Here is a 22,501-nt window from a genome sequence, read left to right on the forward strand (position 1 = left end):
GTAATCTTAGCTCAAAAGGACGCAGGGCAGGTCCTATTAAGAGAAGAGCACAAGAACGACTTTAGAAAAAAAATCAGACAAAACCAAAATGTCAGGAAAATGGGGGTAAAACCATAGATTACGAACGGGGGCAAGAAGTCGACAACACAATTGCCCCTAAAATTTACAAGTTCCTTTTAGAGCAAGTATAATAGTAGATTATAAGTCGGCTAAATGCTCAGATGAAAGAGAGATGGAAGGAGAGGGGAGAAACGGACCGTATTCTTATAGTTAGCTGGGGTACCAGAACCAAAAAACTTTGTGAGAGAGATAAGTGGATTTTACGTTAATGATAAAGAACTAACTACTATATGGATGTGCTAAGAGAAAACTAAAAAAAATCTTATAGCCGACTTGTTAACTAGCCTTGCTCTTGTTCTTTCACAAACTAGCTGCCTAGCTCCCTTTTAAAGGTTGCTAAGAAAATATTAAAAAACACCATAGCTTGTTCTAAAATTTTTTAAGAAAAACTTTAGCCTAGAAGCTGAAGCTATGCCTAGCACTAATTCGAATCTCTGTATAATTTAGATGGAACATATATTCGGTTAAAATCTCTATATCCGGCAAACTTCCAAAGCAACCCCTCAGAAGTCAGGAGGGATCATCAGTATAAAATAGGACTTAATACAATCCCTCTAGATTAACTGATTTCCCGGTCTCTTGGCACCAAAATAATAAGCCTGTTCTCTCGTTATTGGTGTAAGGCCAGCTCGGGTGCGGTGTGCCTATCCTTCCCTTTCCGTTTACTTTCTTTGGTTCTTCCATCTGTAAGATGGCGTGCATGTGATTTATCTTGATTTTTCACGCCTGATGCCGATAGTAGATTAGTGGCTATTTTTTTCTCATTCTTATAAGTTAAAATTTAAATTTTTAATCTTAAATATATAGTGAATTTTAGAGTTTTTTTATTATAGTTTATTTTTAGTGTTGTCTTTTAAATCACTAATAACACATGTATAAATATTATATTTATACATTATTTTTTATTTATAAAATATCATTTGGCTTTTTCCGACACTATCACCAATAGAATGATCTTTGTTTCAGGGTCTGCCTAGTGATCAAATATTTAAAAATTTTAATTTCATTAATCAAATCCGATCACTGTAGTTGGATAATAATTTAAAGGCATGTATAAAAGTCAAAAATCTCATATACGTCCTCTTTCCAGCCCTATACATTATGCGCGTGTTTGATAGAAAAACAAAAAATCAAACGTTTGAATAGCAAAAATGTTTGTTTTATGTGCGACGAAACGCCACCTTGCCGCCCTCGTCTATCTGTCCTCTCTGTAGCACGTACCCTTTTGTTGTCTTGTGTTCTGGACGCTGGCATTCAATCCCGGAATTCGAATCCAATTCGAACTACCGCTTTCGTCGACGTTACAGTGGCAATTTCTTGTGCACACGAAACACATTTGAGTATTCAGAAAATGCTATCTGATGTTGATCTACGACGCTTACAACCACACAGCTTTCACAAAAGCGATAGGCAACTCAGTGACTCAATTGGGGTGTAAAAAAAGGTAAGCTTTGGTCGGCACAGATGTCCTCAGCCTGATTAGGTGGTTGTACCTGACGAATATATGTATTGCCCTATTGACATTTTCTTTCTCTGTGTTTTATATATGAAACTCTCGTCTTCTCCAAAAGTCTCCTTTATTGCCATCAAAAAAGGGAGGAAAAAAAATGCTGAGCTCTATCCTTCTCGTGGTGCCTATGCTGTAAACGCTTACTGCTGTGTTGTGTTGTATTAGTACTCCGTACTACTAGATTACTAGCACTCTCGTCTTGCTTCCGTTGATCCTGCCGTTGAATGAAAAGAAGCATCGGTTGCATCAATCTGCCTTTTGCATTCCTCTTTTCATTTTGACACAAACGTATCAGTTAAAAGCACAAAAGTTGTATACAAGGATACAGAAGCATGAAACCAAGCATCTTTTAATCTGACAACATGCTCCACAAGCAGCAAGATTTGACAATACGAGCAAAGGGTGCAGGTGCAGCTGGAGCAGCCTAAACTTTCTTTGTAATAACACAGGAAAGCTAAGCCTGATTACCTACGTTATTTACAAGGGAAGATAATGAAAGAGAAATGAGATGATCAAGCAGATCGCGGTATTCTTTATTATTGTTTTAATTTCCCCATGATTTGCTGACAATTTGCGTCGTGCCAATCTGCCATACTATCGCCTGCCCGGATTGAATCGTGCGCATGATTCATGATGCAACGACGACCACGGCCGAGTTTAGTTAGCGCAAACGCAAGCAGATGGAATTGTTTACATGGTGTAGTGGTTGAAATGACGAAGCCGATGATTTCATCCATCCATGATAAACCACAGCTGCTAAATCTAATCCGATCCCTTGGTCGCCGAATCCTTCCTGTACGGCGGAACTCGCACGCCACTTTTTTTTTTTCTCTCGAAACCTGAAAACAAGTTTCCAGAAACACGCCCTGCGTGTTAAGCCTCTAAAGCCTGTCCTTTAATTATGCCATCAAATGTTCAGATCACTGACAGAAACTCGCCTCGAAAACCTTTGCCCCCGGGGCATTAAAAACTGCCGTCTCCCTGATCTAAATCTAATCTGGCGCTCACCTGACTGACACCTCCGGTCACGCAACGCACGCACGCCCCCGTCCGTTCCTCGCCGGCCGGAAGCTTCCTTGCCGTGACGGCCGGCCGCGCAGTGCCCGTGCTACTCCCACCGGGCTAACGGGACGGCGCCGCGCGCGCCCGTGACGACGGCTAGGCAGGCTCGCTGCCTCCCGGTGAACTGAACAACCAACCACCCTACGGCCTCGCGCTACGTATGGCCATATGCTGATATGCTCGCTACGCTACCCACCAGCCAGTAGTGTGGTCTCTGTGGTGCTCGCCCGTCGAGGCCGCAAAGGTTCAGAGCCCAGAATATCGGAGCAGTTCGTGTCGCCTCGCCGGAGACTGCAAAAAGCGAGGCCTTTTTACTGCTCCCAAAGTCATTTTCTCTTCCATCAGCTGTAGTAACTCTCTCGACGTCACCGTGTGTGTATATTCTCTGGTCAAAAAGTGTACCCGCTGTGTAACAGTGGAGTGAGCTCGGCCGGCTCGGGTTTTTCTGCTCTCTCGAGCGCTTCAGAATTCAGACTTGAAGGGTCAGCAAAGGAAAATCTGTACACTGTACTGTCTATCTCACAGACAATGTGTACGATACAACTGTACAATGCGGTTTGGTGGATGGAACAATCACATAGTGGCGACGTGTTTATGTGCTTCTCTTTTTCACAACTTTAAGCATAAGTTTTGCATTTCTCTTTTCCTCCCCGTTTCGCTGTAGGTACTTTGTGGGTGTGTGCGTATATAATCTATAGTACTGGACATACAGCCCAGTGTTTTAGCTGTGGTATACAAATGCTGAAAGCAACTGCCACTGTGGCTACTTTGCCCAAAGTGCCGTCGAGTGTCGCACAGCGTGCCTACTAGAAATAGGATGGAACAATCAATCGCGTAAGGGATTGCCGTTTGATTAGGTGATTAGCTGATCTTCTATGCAGGCTAATATGTAGAGGCCACTGTAGGTCTGTAGCAGATGACATGCATATGACTTTTAGCTCCATCTTTTTTCTTATTATAAGCATAGACAAATAAGAACTTACTAGCAATTAAAAAATAATTTATATATAAAATTTTTATATACGTGTTTTTAGTGATTAAAAGCAATGGTTAAAAAATAAACTATAATAATAAAGCATCAAAATCAATTATAATTTTACGTTTTAAAGTTTAACTTAAAAACATAAGCATAAATTAACAGATGGGGCCTATGGCACACTAATCTTCTTCCTGGTTTGCCGTGGAAGGAGGTCCCCAAAGAAATACAATTAAAAGTGCGTTGCCAATTGACGGCTAAAATTCATTTAGTTAGTGTATAGGGTTTCCTAATCATCTGGCCATTTGGAATCGGACCACTGATTCAAGTGTCATGACATCACCCTGTTATCAAGTCCGTCCAACCGTAAATATATAATGATATAATGTTGTACTCCCTTTATTTTACAATATAAGATATTTTAGTCTTATCTAAATCTAGACATATCTAGACATATATATATATATATATATTATATGCATTCATCAATTGATAAATTTAGATAAAACTAAAAAGTCTCACCGTTCTCAAATGTAATACAATACAAGTACGTACACAATGAGCACCAGAGAAGATACTCCCTCGGTTAGAAGCCTTTAGCATGGTCTTTAGCATTATATACCAATGACTTTTCTAGCACAACCATAAAATTCATAATATAATAGTATTAAGTGTAAGATCTATTGGCCTTTTGCATGGTCTTTAGCATTAGACACGGATGATTTTTCTACCACCACCATAAAATTCATCATATAATAATATTTTCAATACATATAATGATCATATACTCATGAATTAAACTACACTTTTATCTCATTTATCATTTCAAAATTCGAAATATTAACTTTCCTGCAAACAAGAACGTCTCATACTTTATTTTAGAAAATACAAGTATTCATCAGAGGCCGAACCTAAGTTATAAGTTTTTTTTTGTCCATGCACCACACAAAGCTCTAATCCTGACCTAAAACATTTTAGCTTCCATTTTTTCTTAATCAAATCAATCGATATGTACAAGTCCTCCTCGGTGTCCCCTAAAATATTACTGTCAAAGCCTTCAGTAGGTAGAAGAGCTGCGGTTCTGTTTGGGAGAGAAAAAAAAACCGCGATGCGTTCCGGTGGCATCGGTTCAACGGTGCACGTTGCACCCACCCATCTATCCATCCATCCATCCATCCATCCACGCATCCATCGCACCAGGACCACCGCTTTTGGTGGCGTGAGCGCCGGGGCAAGCCAAAGGCAGTAGCCAAGCCAAGTCGTAGTACACGCGCGGCCACCTGACGTGTCCAGTGACCCGGCCCTGGCCCCATTTTTTTAATTTTTAATGCCTGTTTAATAAATAAATATATTACTAAAACTCAAAGAAAAATATTTTCATAATATTAATCTTTTGGCCAGACAGCACTGTCTATCATGACACTGAGACCGCGTATACATAATGGTGTGGCTAAAAGATTATTACAATAAAAATATTTTTTCTCCAGATTTAATAATAAAACTATTTATTAAAAAATTTTAAAAATAAAAAACTCTGCCTGGCCCTGGCCCTGGCCCTGGCCCGGGGCTGACGCCGTTAGAGGCGAGGCGCGCGCGGCCCCGACGGAACGGAAAAGGCGCGGTCAACTCGACCCACCCCCACCACCGCAGCACGGATAAACAAAAAGAGGGCCGAGCCACCCCCACACCCCCCCGCCCCTTTCCTCTCCTCCTGGCCTTCTTCTTCTTCTTCTTCTCCTCCCTCGCGCCCGCCCACCAACTGCTTCCTCGTCTCTGTCCCTCTCCCTGCGCGTACCGGCGTGCGCCCGCGTAGCCGGGGGAGTTCTCTTCCTGGAGAGGCGAGAGAAGAAGGTGCGTCGAGTTCGGCGGGGGAGTTGAGGACTGACTGCCCAGCGGACGAGTGATCTGGCTGGCTTGCGGCGACGGGGCTCGTCTCGGCCGAATGTGAGTGTTCCTCTACGGCTCTCTCACGGGTTGTTTTGGGCAGTCGATTTGGCCTTTTTGTGCTGTTCGGGGTTTTCTATTTTCCCTGTCTGCACGGTGAGTAGCTGCGGCGGCTGAGGCGTGGGTTTTAAGGCCTTATGATCCGGATCAGGGGATCGTATGGCGTGATTTGGTAGATATGTAGTTGTTCAGGAGAAATTTCGGGAGAAAATGTGAACTTTCGGGTTTTTTTCCCTTCACTGTCTCTCTCACGGGTATTGTTTTTCTCTTTGCCGGTTACATTGCTGTAGTTGACGAGAGAAACGTATTTAGTTATGCCTATATCTAGCGTAGACCATATCAAATTTATCAACTTGTCTATTAAAAAATAGATAAATGATAGATCTTGTTTTATATTCGTAGACTTGGTATGTTTTTTCATGTAAACCGCAAGATTTCCACCCGAAATGCAATAGCAATCTACAGGCATATTTAATATGTAATAATTTTCCGTTGCTTCAACCTCTTCCATGGAAAGTTCTTTATTATAGTTCCAGAAGGATGTATCAGGCGGTTGGCAAACTTCGTTATTTTCAGCTGCACGAAGGAAATTTGCACAACAAGAAAAAAAAAATTACAGTTTTCTTGCTCTCAAAGTGATGTGTGGTGTATATATATACTTAGGAAGAAAGTATGAGCGGGTGATGGACATGTATCATTCCTCTTTCATTGTTTCATTGTTACTTAGGATACGCCTAAGTTGTTAGTTGTTATATAACGTCTAGGTTGATTCAGCCCATCATTCTAAACATGTGCAAGTCAAATCCATCGATATAATTCCCATGTTTTCTAATCAAGAATCTTTTGTTTTTGCAGGGACTTCTAGTACCGGTTGCTTCTACGTGTACAGCATCTAACTCTCTAAATCATTTTCAAAGGAGGTGTGGTAAACTCTTGCTCATTTCTTTCTATAAAAGTGCATTTCAAAAGACTTTTAACTAAAATCTGTCTGGGGCATCTGCCGCTGGCCCGGTGAAAAAAAGAAAGATTTTTAACAACTCTTGCTTATTTACAGTGGCAGGCCATATTTTGTAGGACTTCGTATGCCTTATTATCTGGCATTGGCTGGATTAGATGTCGTTTCGTAGTATAGTTCGGGATGTCAGGGATGGTTTTGGAAGTTTGTCAAGAAGGAGCTTTGAGGTGACCCTTGCAAGTCTTTATGGTCTTACTGGGCATCACAAAGGGAAGACCCAGAGCTCACTGGATGAGCTCCATGACTCACCTGCTTTAGTCCCAGAGAGCCGCTGGGCGAGTCTTCCGCCTGAACTCCTCCGTGAGGTCATACGCAGACTGGAGGCTGATGAGAGTACATGGCCATCCCGGAGGAATGTTGTCTGCTTTGCAGCTGTTTGTAGGACATGGAGGGAAATGTGTAAAGAGATTGTGTTGAGCCCAGAGTTTTGTGGGAAGCTTACCTTTCCGGTTTCTATAAAGCAGGTAAATAAGAAAGATAAGTCATCAGCCTTTAGTTTGATATGCTTTAAATGAAAGTTGTTTGACTGAGATTCATAGTTTTCAGTTATAAGTATGAGCAGTGGATATCTTTCTTGGTGTTTGATACATTAGTATTCTTGTTTTTTCAGCCTGGTCCTCGAGATGGTATGATCCAATGTTATATAAAGAGGAATAGATCAAAATCCACCTATCACCTCTACCTGTGTCTTAGCAACGGTATGTTATTCTCCCACAGTTAGCATCCCTTATTAGCTTCATCTTTCTTTCTTTTTGTGCCTGTCTAAGGATGAGAAAATTGTTCATTCTTGAAGAACTCCTAATGATTGATTGATTGAGACATTTTTCCACATATCCTGCAAGACAAAGGCCCTTCAATCATGTGATTTATTTTTCTGTATGAGAGGACCAAGTGCCCGCATAATCTGACTCCGTTAATCAAATTTGTTGAAACATTTTCTTTGTGCAGTTGTTACTGCAGAAGGCGGGAAATTTGTCTTGTCTGCTAAAAGACACCGTAAAACAACTTGCACAGAGTACACTATCTCAATGGTTTCTGGAAACATCTCAAGATCGAGTAGAACCTATATTGGAAAATTAAGGTACTAGTGATTATCATGTTTGTTGAAGATGGTTCTTCTTTCATTTTGCTTGTTTCATAGTATATATAAACCCTGCCATTTTCATTTCCAGATCAAACTTCCTCGGCACAAAATTTATAATTTATGACACACAGCCCCCATACAATGGGGCTGTGATCCCTCACGTTGGAAGGACCAGCAAGAGATTTAACTCAACCAAAGTTTCTCCGAAGGTTCCTTCTGTTACTTATAACATAGCTCAGGTGAGCTATGAGCTTAATGTCCTTGGCACAAGAGGTCCTAGGCGGATGCGTTGCATCATGCACTCCGTACCTGCCTCCTCAGTGGAGCCTGGTGGCATCGTCCCTGGCCAGCCTGAGCAAATTATACCTCGAGCTCTGGAGGACTCATTTCGCAGCACTACCTCCTTCTCTCAATCATTCCGGAGCACCACCTCCTTCTCCAAGTCCATCATGGACCCGTCCATGGATTTCAACAGTGCTCGCTTCTCTGACATCAATGGCTCTATAATGGGTGGTGATGACAATGTTGAAATCAAGGAGAGGCCATTAGTGCTTCGTAACAAGCCCCCAAGATGGCATGAACAGCTACAGTGCTGGTGCCTGAACTTCCGTGGCCGTGTCACCATTGCCTCCGTGAAGAATTTCCAGCTGGTTGCTGCACCAAGCCCCCCTCCTGCAGGTGCTCCGACTCCTTCGCAACCTGGTCCAGCTGACCCCGAGAAAGTTATTCTGCAGTTTGGAAAGGTTGCCAGGGATATGTTCACAATGGACTACCGCTATCCTCTCTCTGCCTTCCAGGCTTTCGCTATTTGTTTGAGCAGTTTCGACACGAAATTGGCATGTGAATAAATTGTTCAGACTGAAGAAGGGCAAAAAAGAGTTCAGATGTCTGGTGATAGGTTACTAGTTGATGTCTGCGTTTTTCTTTCTTGTTTTCTTGGTTGTAATTGTGCTTGTTGTAGCCTTGAACTAGACGTATATGCACGAAAGCATGCTTTTATGTGCCCTCATGCATGATAGAGGTAACGAACCACATATCATCCATTGATCCATACTCCATAGCGCGATGTAAATGCTAGTGCCGTTTGCCAACAAAATGTGAAAGGTTCCCTCCATTCTTCTGCCATCCTGCGATCTTACATCGTGCATCTGCTACACTGTCCAGGCATTCTTGCTCGAGTTCTGTAAGTTTTGTCTCACTATCTCTCTCTCATCTCAAGAATCAACAAGATCGCCGTCCTTGTCTCATCTGGAGAATGTTTTAGTGGCCACAGCGACACCCACACAACGTGTACACATAATCATTACCCTGTACGAGCTCAAGTGGCGCCCCAATATGCGCCCCTTCAATGGCGCATTAGATGCACACATACAGTGGTTGTGTGCACAGCGGGAGGAGCATCACCTCACATGTGCCTGCCTGCCTTTTGTTTCCCCTCCTGCTGAGTAAAAGCATCGCCCGTTAGGTTCGTGTTCTTTCGCCATGTCTTTGCAGCTAGCAGCAGTACAGTACAGTACACTACACTACTACAGCTAGGAAAAAGAAAGTCAGTAGAAGGAAAGAACAAAAGCGAAAGAGAGGGAGAGTGCACCTGGACCCACGCACGAGTGTGACCGGGTGAGAAGCGAAGAATATCACCTGCCTCCGAGCTGGACTGCACCACCATGCCACCCACGATCCGCCATCGCCTCGCCTCACTCGAGCCGAGAGAGAACATGACCGAATTTTTGTGCCCCGGCTCGGCTAGAGGCGGTGGGTGCTGCTGCACGCACGCGTGAGAGGGATCGGCGAGACAGCACCGTGCGTGGCGTCTCACGCCTGGGAATGGGGATCATTCGTTCACCGAAGCGCGATGCCGAATGCGAGAGGCTCCTGCGCCTGCAACGGCGACAGCGCGAGCGGCTGTCCCGCTCGTTCCGCGTCGTGCCTGGTGGGGTGGTGGGCGCGACGGGTCTGCGTCGCCGTCGCGACTAGTTGGCAACGGCGTCGTTGGCTCGCCATGACGACATCTCATGGGTCGCCACGCCGCCCCGGGAGGAAAGATCGTCCACCCGTTGGTCGATCAGTGTAGTGCATGGCTGATGGCTTTTAATAAATTTAAAGGAAACCTTTGACTTGTATACTAGTACTAATCAGGTCTAGTTTAGAGCATGTGCAATAGCTATAAGACAGTTATAAGTATATTTTAAAGAGATAAGAGAGAAGAGATGTGAGCTAATAATTTGTAGTCAGCTGCACACGGACTCCAAGACACCGCGTGTGTATGACATGTGGTACCATGTACTAATGTTTTATAGGTAACTATTATATAAATTGGCTATTAGATTGACTATAGATGAATTGGAACTAGTAGTTGGCTATACTATTGCACTAAGAGCAAGTTCAATAGGACAGCCAACTACTAGCTCTAATTCATCTATAGTCAATCTAATAGTCAATTCATACAATAATTATCTACAAAATATCAATACATGGTCTCACATATCATACACACATTTTGTCTTGGAGCCCGTGTGCAGGTAGCTATAAATTAGTAGCCCACATCTCTTGTCTCTCCTCTCTTATCTCTTAAAATATACTTATAGCTGGCTTATAGTTTGCCATTGTACCTGCTCTAATCAGCATATGTGGCGCGGCAGTAATTTTTGAGGCCGCCGTCGCTGTCTACTGACGCGTGAGGTGGACAGCGGAGTGGGATATGCCGTGTGTGTGTGGGTTCAGATAAGGTTGAGATCGATCAAGATCTTTCGGTAGTGGTAGCCGGTGTTTGGTCTCCGATGGCAAGTTCTGTTCATTTCGGTGGAAGTTTTAAATCTTACTAGTAACAAAGGTTAAGACATCAATATAAACTATCCCGCTCTCTTAAAAAAGGCCGCGATTGCCCAATATAGTGGCGGCTACTGCCCACAGTGCCATGCCATCTTCCACCGAGCGGCTGCCGATTCTACTGTTTTGCGCGCGCGCCGCCGCCAAGTGCTCGGCCGCTCGTCGCGATAAACGGCAGTGCGGACTTGCTTTTTATCATTTTTTTGTCCGTCTGCTACGTTCTTTCTTTTTCTTTTTCTCAATCTGCAGTATGTCTTCATGGTCCGCTCAATGCAACATTCTGCACTTGGGCCCTATGGGCCAATGAAGGTATATGCTAATTTTTATTTTTGTTTTTAAACTAAAAAACTTTCTACTGCAATTTGGAACATTTAACTCAAATTCGAAGTGTTGCATAGAAAATTGAAAACAATCTACGCAAACTTTAAAATATTCAAGTCAATTTTCCCTTAAATTCTAAAAAGCTAAATATTGAAACTTTCAGTTCAAACTGTGAAGCTATCAATTCCATTTTCAAAACTTTCCACTCAAGTTTTGGAACCTTCAATTCAATATTCAAAACTTCCAATTTAATTTTTAAAACTTTCAACTCAAATTTGAAAAAAAAATCCAGCTAGAGAATTAAAATTTTGTCTGCACGTTACCAAACATTTTGAACTTCCTGGTGAAACTTTAGTTTGTTTAGCTCAGTTTATTTATATATTATTTTATAATAGAAAATTTTTATTAAACACTAATGATGGTTAATATTACCTTATATTAGCACTATTGACAAATCACTAATCTTGATATTTCGCTGCACGCGACTTAAGAAGTTGTCACTTACATATACATATACAGAAGCCAACCCCTTGGCTACTTGCACAACAATATTTCTTGCATTTGCGGATTTATCTATGAGTGTATAAAATACTAACACACTTCTTGCACGATGGCTAAGTCTAACGTCTTCATCCATTTGTCCCTTGAAGTGCCGACGTTCATCCGTCCAACACCCCCACTCTCTCGCACCTACTCCATTTCGCCCCTTTCATCGCTAGTCAAGGTCGAGCTAGGGTAAGGAGAAGGTGCAACAATGTCGGCGTCACAAGCAAGGAGATAAGGAGCTACCGACGATATCGTTGGGTTTGGGTTCCACCTATCTAGTCACTATCCCCTTCCGCTCGCTCCCTCACCACCGATTGCCCCTTTCGCCATGGTTAGTTCTGCTCTTATAAGGCCGAGAGAATGACGTATAGATCCCATAGTCATATACTTATTATGAAAGTATACATGATAGGTCGTTTGAATATATATCAAATATAAACATAATCATTTTTAGTAGCTTGCTAAATAGGAAAGCTGAGAGTGCAATTTTTAGAAAAGCTGTTGGAGATGATCTTATTATATGGCTACACTTTTTTTTTACCTTTTTTTTGGCTTTTGCATCCATACTTTTCAAATTGCTAAACATTATATTTTTTAAAAGAAAGTTCCAGTAGAAGTTTATAATTTCATTTTTCTAGAATAGATTTTTAGCTATAAAAATCAAATAATATTTCATCTTGCATCCATTAAAAAACGAGGTGAATAGTATTTTTTTTAGCCCGTGACAAATCACAGGGGTGAATCCGTGAATGTAATCCGTCCGTCCGACCGACTCCGACTCCGGCTCCGGCGATATACCACCCTCGGGATATTGAGGAGCCGGGAGGAGAAAAATGCTGCGGCGACCGGCGGCGATGTTGGCGCCGCGGAGCCTGCGGAAGGCGTCCATCCCGCCGTCCCTGGTCTCCGACCCCTCGCCCGGCAGCCTCCAGCCTACCCGCCTCGCCGTCCACGTACGTGCGCCCACGGCACCCGCTCCCTCCGTCTCTCTCTCTGACCCGCGGGTGCCTCCAAAACCCTAAACCCAGGGCTCTGACGCTTCGCCTGTCCGGTTCTCCATCTCGCAGGTTAATCCCGCCGGCTCCTCCTGCTCCGCCTACCTCGCCTTCGGCTGCCGCGTCTACAAGATAGAGGTGACCTCCTCTCTCCCCCCCTCTGTTGGTTCCCTTCAGTTGGTACACTGTGCCGCGGCAAGGAATTTCTGCAATACCACCTGCAGCCTCTTAGGATCACGAATGCTGCGCTGGCTGTTAAGTTTGATGCATGTGGCTTTGGGATTGCCATGCGGCTGCCTAGTTGCTCAGATGCTAACTTGCTGTTGCTGTTTTGATGATGGAAGGGCGAGATATGTGTTTATGAGGGTAAGGATAGGGCACTCCAGTTTGTAGCGGTTCTCATGTAATTTAATGCGGTTCTCAAGTTTGATTCCTCTTTCTTCATCTTGGAGCTGAACAGGTATCCATGGAGGGTGAGATATTGTCCAAAGGCAAGGAGAGCCTTTTGATCCCTATCAATGCAGAGGTATAACTGTAGGCTTCCTTAGGGAGTACCATTTAATGATTATTGTCCTTGATTACTCTCTTACATTCATTGCTAAATGAAATGAAAGGTCATAAGCTCATCTGTTGTGGACCGCTGCCCACATCGTTCAGAGATTCAGAGTGTTGTTCTTGCAGAGGGTGAAGGTGCAATTTCAGTATTTCATAACAATATTGAGCCATATGTTATCTCATATTAAAGTGATGTGGTTCAGTAGTTGTGCTGCTCGCTTAGCATAACATAAGCTGACATAGCCATGAAAACATGTTGTGAATATGTTGCTATCTACTCTTCTGTTTGCACCGGTATATGCAGCTTTATCTGTGTGAACTATGTTTTTGAAAGAGCATACACTATGACCTTACAATGTATTGTATTGAACTATATTAGAACTTGTTGAAATTTTATAGAAACTGCACTTGCTTGACCACCAACACTAATTTTCACCAATCAGTCAACCACTGTCTCATTAGCCTATAGCTGGCTAGCCTCATTTCAGCTCCAATGATCTGCCATATTTGAATTGTAGATTGTTGGATTTGTTATGAGTTGGTTATTTGGTTTGGTTCTAAAGTACTGTGGAAATGGCCGACTCAGCCGTTAAGACGTCCGTTTAATCGGCAAACTGTCATCAGTTTGCATTTATGAACATCAAATTGCCATATTTAGCAATTAATCGCCTACTTTTCTATTTAATTGTCCGCATAATCTGTATAATTAGGAAAGTCCACCCCACAACAACTAGTCCCTGTAGACTCAAAACACTTGATTTTACTATGTTTGACATTTCTTTCATTGACAACTAATTATACATGCATTTGTGATTATTTTTAATACCATTCTGTATTTTTTACATTTTTTTATGCTTTATCTATGGAAAATGAACTAAACCTATCATTATTTGGCATGGAATTGTAGCCTTGACACTTTAAGACTTTTTTCATTGTTGCTCAAATTAATAATGGTATAAATACATCCATTTTATATAATCTTAGGCATTTAAATATCTCCAAAACAAAGAGTGTTATCAATGCATACATATATTAACACAAACGTTAAATTTCCGTACAGTTCCAATTAATCATTCATATTACGAATAATGTTGTTTGCTGGCACCCTCTCCATCCGACAATCACATTCCATTTTCGACAAAAACTTTAGACTTGTAAATTCAACTGTTAGTTACTGACATTAAGTAAAATAGAACAATATATATGCAAAGCAAGGTTGTTAGGCGCTGAGACTAAAAGTACATGTTTACCTTGTAATTTACCAAATATCAGGTCCAAGTTGGCTTTCAGTTTGTTCAGCTCTTGGTCTTGATAAAATTGATTGCACATATTTCATAGTTTATTTCACACCCTTTTTTGTGGGCATTGCCAGGTGATGGCTGCTTGATTCTTGGAACAGTTGACTCTTATGGTCACCTTATTGTATCTCGGTTGGACATTGTGGCTGATGGTATATTTTCTATCTCATCTTATCAACATGGAATGGATAGTTGGAAGATGAGAAACCTGCTTCTTTATCATCGTAATGTGTGAACATGGTGCTACTTAACTTTCTCAGACATTGACAGGAACTCCTATTCAGTACCACCTCGTGATTGTGGTGTTGGAGAAGGAAGTTGGGCTGGGTTATGTTTTAGTCCGATGCACCAATCCACGGTACAATTGCTTGTCTGTCGTGTACAAATCCACCTGTTATCTTTGTAGCAAAAACACAGTACACTGGGACATATGACACTGCATTTTCTGTTGCCTTTTGTAAAGTTTGCCATAAGCATCAATATTTTGAGAACTTAACCTTCCACACAATCTGCTACAACTTCATAATCTTTTTCAGGTAGCTGTTGCTCGTGAATTGTGCAAGTGCATTGATATCTATGATCAGGACATTCATGTTCGCAGTTTACGTACGTAAGTCACTAAGTTTCCTCTTACCAGGATTTTGCCATCATGGCAAATTATGCTGTTTAACAGACCTTGTTGCTTTTGAAACTTGAATTTCCCCTTTGTGTTCTGTTTAAGTACAATGTATCCACCACTTGACTACTTGAGAAAGTTGAGATGTTACTTGAAACAAAAACCTGACATTGATGGGGATCCACATGGTTCTATCTTCCCACTCATCACATTTCTTGTCAAACGACCTTTACCTGCATATTTTTATATTTGAAGTAGACATTGTGAAGGAAACAGATCAGCTTCATCTATCAGCATCCATGTTATATTTACTGCATAATATCTGATAATATATGCATGCTGAACTTCATCTGTAGGGTGAAAATTTCTGACCAGTATGGAAAACTGAAATTTCAGGTTATGGTATCCATCTTCACTTAGCTTTGCCCAATGCATGCCACAAGTGAATGAAAGTGGTTCAATGTTGGTAATTGCTGAGGGATCTCAGGTTAGACTCAAGTCAATCTGGTATTCTCTGTAAAAAAAAAATCTGTCCTCTCTTCTCATGATGGTTAGTTGCAGCTGAGCATATGGGACTTAAGAATGAGCAATAATGGAGGATGCGTACAGCGCATTTCTGGCCCTATTGGAGGCATCATATATGCTGTCTGTAGTTCTCCTTCTGGACTCATTGCTGCTGGTGGTACTGATCGTACTGCTGCCATCTATGATCCACGCAGGTTGGTTTGCTTCTTTTAGTTTCAAGGTTCTGACAGACAGTTGCATATCCTGGAGTAGTTTGTGCTATATATTTTACTTATATAATTTTGTATGGTACTGACAATAGCTACTCAGATTATAAACAGATGCTATCACCAATTCTGTCAGATCTATCTGGGTTTAATTGAACAATTTTTGTATGCAGGTGGTCGGCCTTGTCAAGATGGGTTGGGTGCTCCAAGTACGAGGTTTGGCCTACTTTTTTTCTGCCTTCTGACGTTTCTTTCTGTAGCTGATACAAAGATTTCAACCACCTAAAGTTTTCTCTAAAAGAATCATAAACTTGGAATGGGGGTGAAATGTTTCATGACGTGACAAAGTATTTATCTTCCTGCACAGATTACAGGCCTTTCGTTTTCATCAATTGATGAATCCTCCATTTATGTCCAAGGTGTTGATTATGAGGTATATGAGAATTTTTTTTGACCTGTTTAAATATTTTATTTATCTTGAGTTATTAGTGGCTAATTTCATTTATATAGTGGCAAGCTGTATTTAGGTAGAAAGAATGCTTTATTTTAAGAAGAAGGTTGTGCATTGGTTTATAATGTCCTCATTGACGATTTCACACTTGTGAATTCAGTAACATAGACAACAACACTATATTATTTTTCTGGATGTGACTTTTGACACACACACACACACACACATACACTGTATACAGATGTTAAATTCTCTTATGCACGACTACACAAGGCTGGTGTTTCGACTATTTAGTCTAGTGAAGAACTTAAATAGATGATCCACCATAAGTGATGAGCCGATGCGCTTGTGATTTTATATGGAGGCATTTAACTTTGATACATATAATTTCACTGCAGATTACATGTGGACTTTGGAAGGAAAATGAACGAGCGTTCTCATTTCGAGGGGACTCTAACTGGTTGGGTTTTTCAAAGGTATTCCCCAGCATTGTTGCGTCTTTGTGAGTGGCAGCAGTATATAGCCCCTATGAGAGCATATATAAAATGTCAAAGTCATGTAGGAGTAACTAAATATACCGTTCTTGTGTGCTTTGGCGTAATCCTACTGAGATATATATGCCCTGTTAACTGGTGCGGTTATGTTCTTTCTGACAACTATGTTGCTTGCGAACTGCAGTGTGCAAATACAGATGTGGTGGCTGGGTGGTGCGAATCTGGAAGTGTTTTTGTTGCTGATGTTAGGCAGGATTGTCTATCAGTAATCGGGTAAAGAGGGTACAAGCACCATCAGTATCTAACATCTGGAAGCTAGCAACAAGCGAACATTCGTTTTCAGAGGCCCTTTTATCATCACCTTTCCGAACGGAATCAAGGATGGACAGAATCTTACCCCCCTCATTTGCATTAGAATCCTCAACTATTATTTGGAGAGGTGATGCAACTCAAGTGCTGTTCCGCCTTTTTTTTTCCAACTTCGGTAGGGGCCTTTTGGAAGCACTTCTAGTTCTAGGACGTGTTCTACTGGTTCATGTACTTTACATGAGGAACCGTACTCTTATGTATGAGCTGTAATATTTAGTTATCCTTAAGACGAATCATTGAGTCTTAGGTCACAGATGAAAAATACGCTAAAGAGCTGCGTTGGCTTACGAAATTCATCCTGAGAATTAGAGCCACTGGTTGTACTCCGTATTATCCTTTTATGCTGCACTGCACTTTCAAGCCATCCAAATTCTGTACTTCTGCCAAGGTTATTCTGGAAGAAATCCATCATAATTTCCCTTGATAATGTGACAATACAGACACATATGTACATGCAATTTGAGCCGATGCACCAAACAGAGAATCAGAAGTAACGCCTAACTAGAGATTAGACCAGCTTACCAAGATTATACCTGTCTAGTACTCAGAACTCGTAATTCTCCCTTGCTACACCTAATTGCTAGACTGAAAATGAAACAGACAACAGATCGGGCAGAGAATGGACATGCGACAAATTACAAATTGGACCATCATGGCTTTTATAGCTCATATGTACTCTCCCCTCCCTACACACACGATTACGGACATTTAAGCTCTGTGTCACCTAAATGCTCATGTATTTGCTACTGCAACTAGGCTACTGCCGATAAATAGAAGAAATGACAAACATGGAGCAAATGCTACATAAATTGTATGGGGATGGCAATTGAGCTTGGCTCACATCTACCACTCCATCGAGTTTGTCCTTCTAAGATCTCGTGCTGACGTTTTCCTAATGATGACTGGCGTCTTCATTTCCTTGAGCTGCATAAAGTAAAGGGATTTCTTCAGACAAGCGCACCTAAAGAATGGGTAACGAGCATCTAGATTTTTAAAAGAATGTCTTTTAGATAATGAGATCAGGCCTCTGCACCAACCAGGCAACCATGGATTATGGATAAATAGAGCCATTTAAATGTGGTCATCAGCATATATAGAAGAATAAATAATCCTTGCAGGAAGGGCAAACTTAGGGAAGGATTGTGCTGGCTTGAAAATTAAACGGAACACAACTAATCTGCAATGCCAAATGGAGGTGAAATGTTCCTAAGGAATATGTGGGCCTCAATTGTGCCTTCTATACAACTTATATCAACCAAGGTGACAAAGCATCTCCTCCCAACCTCCCTGATAGTGACAAAGAAGACAACTTATAAACTCTACACTGTTTCAACTTGACAAGCTGTGACGTGGTGGAAAAGCAAAACTGCAGGCTCGGGCCTTTTTAATCAGACATATATATATATACATGGGATGCACCTATGATGAGTTGAAGCAGGCTAAGAGAAACAAATTGATGAAATGCACCCTCATCTTTTCGTTTCTGCTTATAAGCCAAAATTTAAATTTTTAACCTTAAATTTAATGTTGATTTAGGTTTTTTTATTGTAATTTATTTTCCAGCCTTAATTTTTTAGATCACTAAAAACACTCATATAAAAGTTCTACAAATATGTCATTTTGACTTTTTTTTCTAAAAAAACCAAACAATCACCTCCTAGACATGTGTTGAGCACTTGTGCTGATGCCACCAAAAGGTGTCAGCATCACCTATCGTTTGTTTGGTAAGCCACTTGGGCACGCTGGTGGGAAGGCTGAAAAGCATATAATCTGTGAGTATCATATCCAAAGAATACGGAATACTCCAATGTACATATTACCCCGTATTACTTTCCGTGCTGTATATGAAGGCCAATCCAGGAATTATACTTTTTTGGGGGGTGGGGGGACCAAATTTAAATGTTTTTAAAAATTTAACGTGGCATATGTCATGAATGTAGAAAATAGATATGACACTTAGACATAAGCTCTAAAGTACTAGAGAATTAAAAACATAACCATTTTACAAAGCTTACCTCTTTAAGTCGTTTCTGATGCTGCTCCTCCTGAAACACATCGAAGGAGTTTATTGTAAGGAAATTGCTAAAAGATATCGAAGGGAGAACATTTGCATTATGAACATGCATACTCTAATTTATCCATGCTTGATTCGTTATAATAAATTCATGTGCAATCAGTCATCACACGTGTTACGTGTAGACACAATATGTAATTCTAAATTTAAATGGGCAGGGAAATGGAGACAAGAAGAAAAGATGAACATAGCAAATAACACTTCTCCTTCCTGACAACTGCTATACATCAAATTTTAATTGGATAGTGTAAGATGACTTATATATGCACACACTTTTATATAGTTGTTGCCTTTCAAAAAATTAACACGGCCAATGGCTCTCTAATTAAGCCGATGGCTAAAAGAACACAACTAGCCATTCATCTCTCCATAACACAACTCCATTGCAGTTCTAAGTTTCTGACATGTTCATATCCCGTTCACCCGTTGCATGCTTATACGCAGTTATAAATCCCCACGTACAACTTACCAACATCAAACAAGCACACGAGAAATGTCTGAGAAGTACCTGTTCTCTGAACATCTTGGCATTCTCCTCCTCGAGTTGCGTGACCAGAGACTCGAGCTCAGCAATATAGGCCTTCACCAACAAAACAAGATGTCAGCTTTCTCACTCGCTCAAATCCCTGGGCAAAAGAGGCTCAATCTCTGTAAAAATGCACGCATTCATTCCACACCCACCTGCTTCCTCTCCCGTGACCTCGCCGCCGACTCGCGATTCTTTATCATTCGCTTCTGCCGCTGCATCGCAGCGCGGTCCATCGGATCCATCAGTTGCCTCTTCCTACTCCTACCGCCGGTGACACCTCCGGCGCCCTCTGCCCCGCTCAGGAAACCCATCACCACCTGCCCCTCTGCCGCCGAAGCAGAGGGACCGGTGACGACAGCCTCGTCGTCCTTCACCGAGCCCTCCCTCGCCAGAAAGTCCTCCAGCGTCATCTCCGCGCCGGCGCCGGCGCCTCCGCCGGCAGCGACGACAGCCGGGGCAGCAGGGGCCATCGCCACGCCGCTGGCGCCAGCGACAGCGCCGCCGCTCCCACCCGTGATCTCCTTCCACACCTCCTCCGCCGTCCTCGGCGCCGCGGCGATGTCCGCCCCCGGGATCGGCGACATCGGCCGGTCACCGCCGACCGGGAGCGCCGGCGTGGGCATGTCGGCGTAGATGCCGCGGAGGATCTCCTCCACGTTCATCGACCCCAGCCCGGTGCTCCCGCCACCTGCCCTCCCCGCCGCCGCGAAGCGCGCGAGATCCGACGCTGTGTGCGACGGCGACGACGACGCCATCACCCTCGACGACGCCATCACCCTCGACGACGCCATCCGCTTCCCCTCCCCCCCTCACCGCCTAGCCTACGCCCTCCCCGCCATCCCTCCCTCGTCGTTCCCGCCGGAATGCTTCGCAGTGGCCACCGTTTTTTTCTGAGCCCTCGGAGGTTTCGGGAGACGGGAATGAACCGGTGGTTGGTCGAGGCCACGAGAGCTCCGAACGTGGGGAGGCGCTGAGCCGCTGATCCGGTGTTCGTCTCCCTCTCCCTCTCTCCTCTTGGCTTCTTCCCCTCTCTCTCTCTCGAGGAGGGGAGAAGGTTTGGTGGTCTTATGTATTACGGAGGCGCGTGATTACGGTGTGAGTGATGGGTGATCAAGTGGGACGAGACAACGTTAGAGCAAAGCTAATAATATAACCAGTAAATTAATTATAAAGTTTTTTATATATAATAGTTGGTTCTTTAAATTAATATATGACATATCTATAGTTTCGTGTTTATTGTGTCAGAGCTAAAAACTTATAATATGTTTCTTCTTTCTCTTCTCTACCTCAATATTTAGCTGGTTTGACTTGCTATAATACATGCTCTGCATGCGACTATATAGTTTTTAGAGTTTAATACTAGTGCGGTTTACAGTGCTAATGATGGGTTTTATGCGCATCTTTTGCGGGTTTCGGCGACTGAGGAGGAGCCGCGCGCGCCGGCAGGAGTGCAGGACGGCCCATTGGATTGATTAATTGGATAATGGGTGCCGTGCAGGGTAAACACAGGGAAGGGATAAGATGGGATCAGATGTGGGGGCGCTGTCCGCTAGTCCGTACTGTGGCTTCCACAGGGTACATCTAGAGCTCCCATCGTTTCATTTTTTAAGTAATAAGCGAAAACACGTTTTTTAAATAAAAAAATAATTTATAGGTAAAACTTTTATATATGTGTTCATAGTGACTCAAAAGTAAAATATGTAAAACAAACCATGATAAAAAAATCATAAAATTAAGTTCAAAATTAAGTTATAAATTTAATTTTGGCTTATAATTAGTTGCAACCGCGGAAAAAATGAGCCCTAAAACTTGGAGTAGAGAGTACAGCAGAGTACCGCCATTCCTATCTGCAAATTTGTGGATAACCCATAGTCCCATACTGTATGCATGGAACAAGAAAGTACCCCGAAATTGAAAAGGGTGTTATGAGAAATCATGGAAGCTCTATTAGAAATAGTACTAATAATACATCTAGAAATTCTTTGAGACACATGAATTTTAAAGAAATTAATTTATTTTCTTAAAATATTGTAGATTTATTTTTAAAATAACCTTCGCAAGAATTTACAACGGTTTTATATGCCAATATCTGAAATGAAAGAGGTCATTTAGCAAGTTGGCTAGATAATTCATTTTGTCAAACGTTCTGTAGCATGATCTAGAGAAGTGCAGAATGTCATGAGTGTGGCAATAAACTAAGCCCGTGTTCGTCCCTCGTTTTTCGCGTGCATGTTTTTCGAACTGTTAAAAATTGTATATTCTGCAAAAATTTTTATGGAAAATTATTTTAAAAATCATATTAATCTATTCTATATTTTTAATAATTAATTAATCATGTATTAATCTATTACTCCGTCTTCCGCGTCGAGGTAAGTTATCTTACCACCCCTCAAAAAACGCGGCCTAAATATACAACAGTATAGGTACCCATTATCTGCTTGTCGATTTTGCAAAATTTAGTTAAATCGTGAATTTTAAAACTTAATTACAGTTAATATTGGAAGATTTTTAGCACAGTCTATTTTCCAATAATAGATTTAGTCATTGAATAATACTTCTAAAATATTTCAATTTTGCTAGGTTTATTTTTCTCTGACTTATAAACCACAACTCAACCATCAGTACGTAAGGTATGTTTGGTTTGAAGCCAAAACTTACCCTACCAAAATATTGATACTGAACAGTAATTTGGTTTTTGTTTAGTTGTAACTAATATTTTTCCCACATCTTACATGTATTGCCAAGGTATTGGTATTAACAAAAATTAGCGCACGATTTAATATTACCACATATTTTGGCTTGGTAGCAAATCAAACAAGCACTTTGTCTAGCAAAGTCCAAATGTCCTATCGTCAGTAAATTTTGGCATTCATTTAAAACAACCCTTATTGAGGATGAATAAATAAAATAATTCTTCTATCATAAAATAAGTTTATATATCTAATATAATTTTAAACTAGATAGATAAACTTATTTTAAACTAAA

The 22,501-nt window shown here is 41.8% G+C and overlaps 3 protein-coding genes across 5 annotated transcripts; 2 read left to right on the forward strand and 1 right to left on the reverse strand.

The window, feature by feature from the left end:
- Positions 1-5,372: 5,372 nt before the first annotated feature.
- On the forward strand, positions 5,373-8,833 carry LOC102706334 (tubby-like F-box protein 3). Its single transcript, XM_006645014.3, has 6 exons — positions 5,373-5,612; positions 6,468-6,532; positions 6,667-7,091; positions 7,238-7,325; positions 7,576-7,708; positions 7,800-8,833. Exons 3-6 carry the CDS (start codon positions 6,726-6,728, stop codon positions 8,557-8,559), a joined length of 1,347 nt encoding a protein of 448 aa, XP_006645077.1. The 5' UTR covers positions 5,373-5,612; positions 6,468-6,532; positions 6,667-6,725; the 3' UTR covers positions 8,560-8,833.
- A 3,302-nt stretch (positions 8,834-12,135) lies between these two features.
- On the forward strand, positions 12,136-17,466 carry LOC102699925. Of its 3 annotated transcripts, none has more exons than XM_006646442.3 (13): positions 12,136-12,357; positions 12,472-12,537; positions 12,860-12,925; positions 13,014-13,089; positions 14,327-14,404; positions 14,513-14,610; positions 14,789-14,862; positions 15,265-15,355; positions 15,430-15,587; positions 15,773-15,815; positions 15,967-16,032; positions 16,449-16,526; positions 16,729-17,466. In XM_006646442.3, exons 1-13 carry the CDS (start codon positions 12,238-12,240, stop codon positions 16,819-16,821), a joined length of 1,107 nt encoding a protein of 368 aa, XP_006646505.2. In that variant the 5' UTR covers positions 12,136-12,237; the 3' UTR covers positions 16,822-17,466. The 3 variants fall into 3 exon arrangements, with proteins under 3 accessions (XP_006646505.2, XP_015699283.1, XP_040378553.1); XM_015843797.2 differs by lacking the exon at positions 12,136-12,357 and adding an exon at positions 12,624-12,765 and having other exon boundaries at positions 12,480-12,537; XM_040522619.1 differs by lacking the exons at positions 12,136-12,357; positions 12,472-12,537 and adding an exon at positions 12,571-12,765.
- Positions 17,467-17,539: 73 nt separating this feature from the next.
- LOC102700206 (bZIP transcription factor 12-like) lies at positions 17,540-20,587 on the reverse strand. Its single transcript, XM_040522622.1, has 4 exons — positions 19,669-20,587; positions 19,496-19,567; positions 18,929-18,958; positions 17,540-17,837 (listed from the first exon to the last, which is right to left on the reverse strand). The coding sequence occupies exons 1-4, from the start codon at positions 20,305-20,307 to the stop codon at positions 17,757-17,759; spliced, it is 822 nt and encodes a 273-aa protein (XP_040378556.1). The 5' UTR covers positions 20,308-20,587; the 3' UTR covers positions 17,540-17,756.
- Positions 20,588-22,501: the final 1,914 nt, after the last annotated feature.

This window comes from Oryza brachyantha, chromosome 1 (assembly GCF_000231095.2).
Source record: "Oryza brachyantha chromosome 1, ObraRS2, whole genome shotgun sequence".
In the NCBI taxonomy this organism is placed as follows: Eukaryota; Viridiplantae; Streptophyta; class Magnoliopsida; order Poales; family Poaceae; genus Oryza; species Oryza brachyantha.

Bases quoted from the DNA above. Each gene is read 5' to 3' on its own strand.
- LOC102706334 (XM_006645014.3), top strand. From the start codon at position 6,726: ATGTCGTTTCGTAGTATAGTTCGGGATGTCAGGGATGGTTTTGGAAGT. The intron at 7,092-7,237 runs GTAAATAAGAAA...TTGTTTTTTCAG, and splicing joins TTCCGGTTTCTATAAAGCAG to CCTGGTCCTCGAGATGGTAT. The intron at 7,326-7,575 runs GTATGTTATTCT...TTCTTTGTGCAG, and splicing joins CTACCTGTGTCTTAGCAACG to TTGTTACTGCAGAAGGCGGG.
- LOC102699925 (XM_006646442.3), top strand. From the start codon at position 12,238: ATGCTGCGGCGACCGGCGGCGATGTTGGCGCCGCGGAGCCTGCGGAAG. The intron at 12,358-12,471 runs GTACGTGCGCCC...TCCATCTCGCAG, and splicing joins CTACCCGCCTCGCCGTCCAC to GTTAATCCCGCCGGCTCCTC. The intron at 14,611-14,788 runs GTACAATTGCTT...AATCTTTTTCAG, and splicing joins GTCCGATGCACCAATCCACG to GTAGCTGTTGCTCGTGAATT.
- LOC102700206 (XM_040522622.1), bottom strand. From the start codon at position 20,307: ATGGCGTCGTCGAGGGTGATGGCGTCGTCGAGGGTGATGGCGTCGTCG. The intron at 19,568-19,668 runs GTGGGTGTGGAA...TTGTTGGTGAAG, and splicing joins GGTCACGGGAGAGGAAGCAG to GCCTATATTGCTGAGCTCGA. The intron at 17,838-18,928 runs GTAAGCTTTGTA...TACTTTATGCAG, and splicing joins ATCAGAAACGACTTAAAGAG to CTCAAGGAAATGAAGACGCC.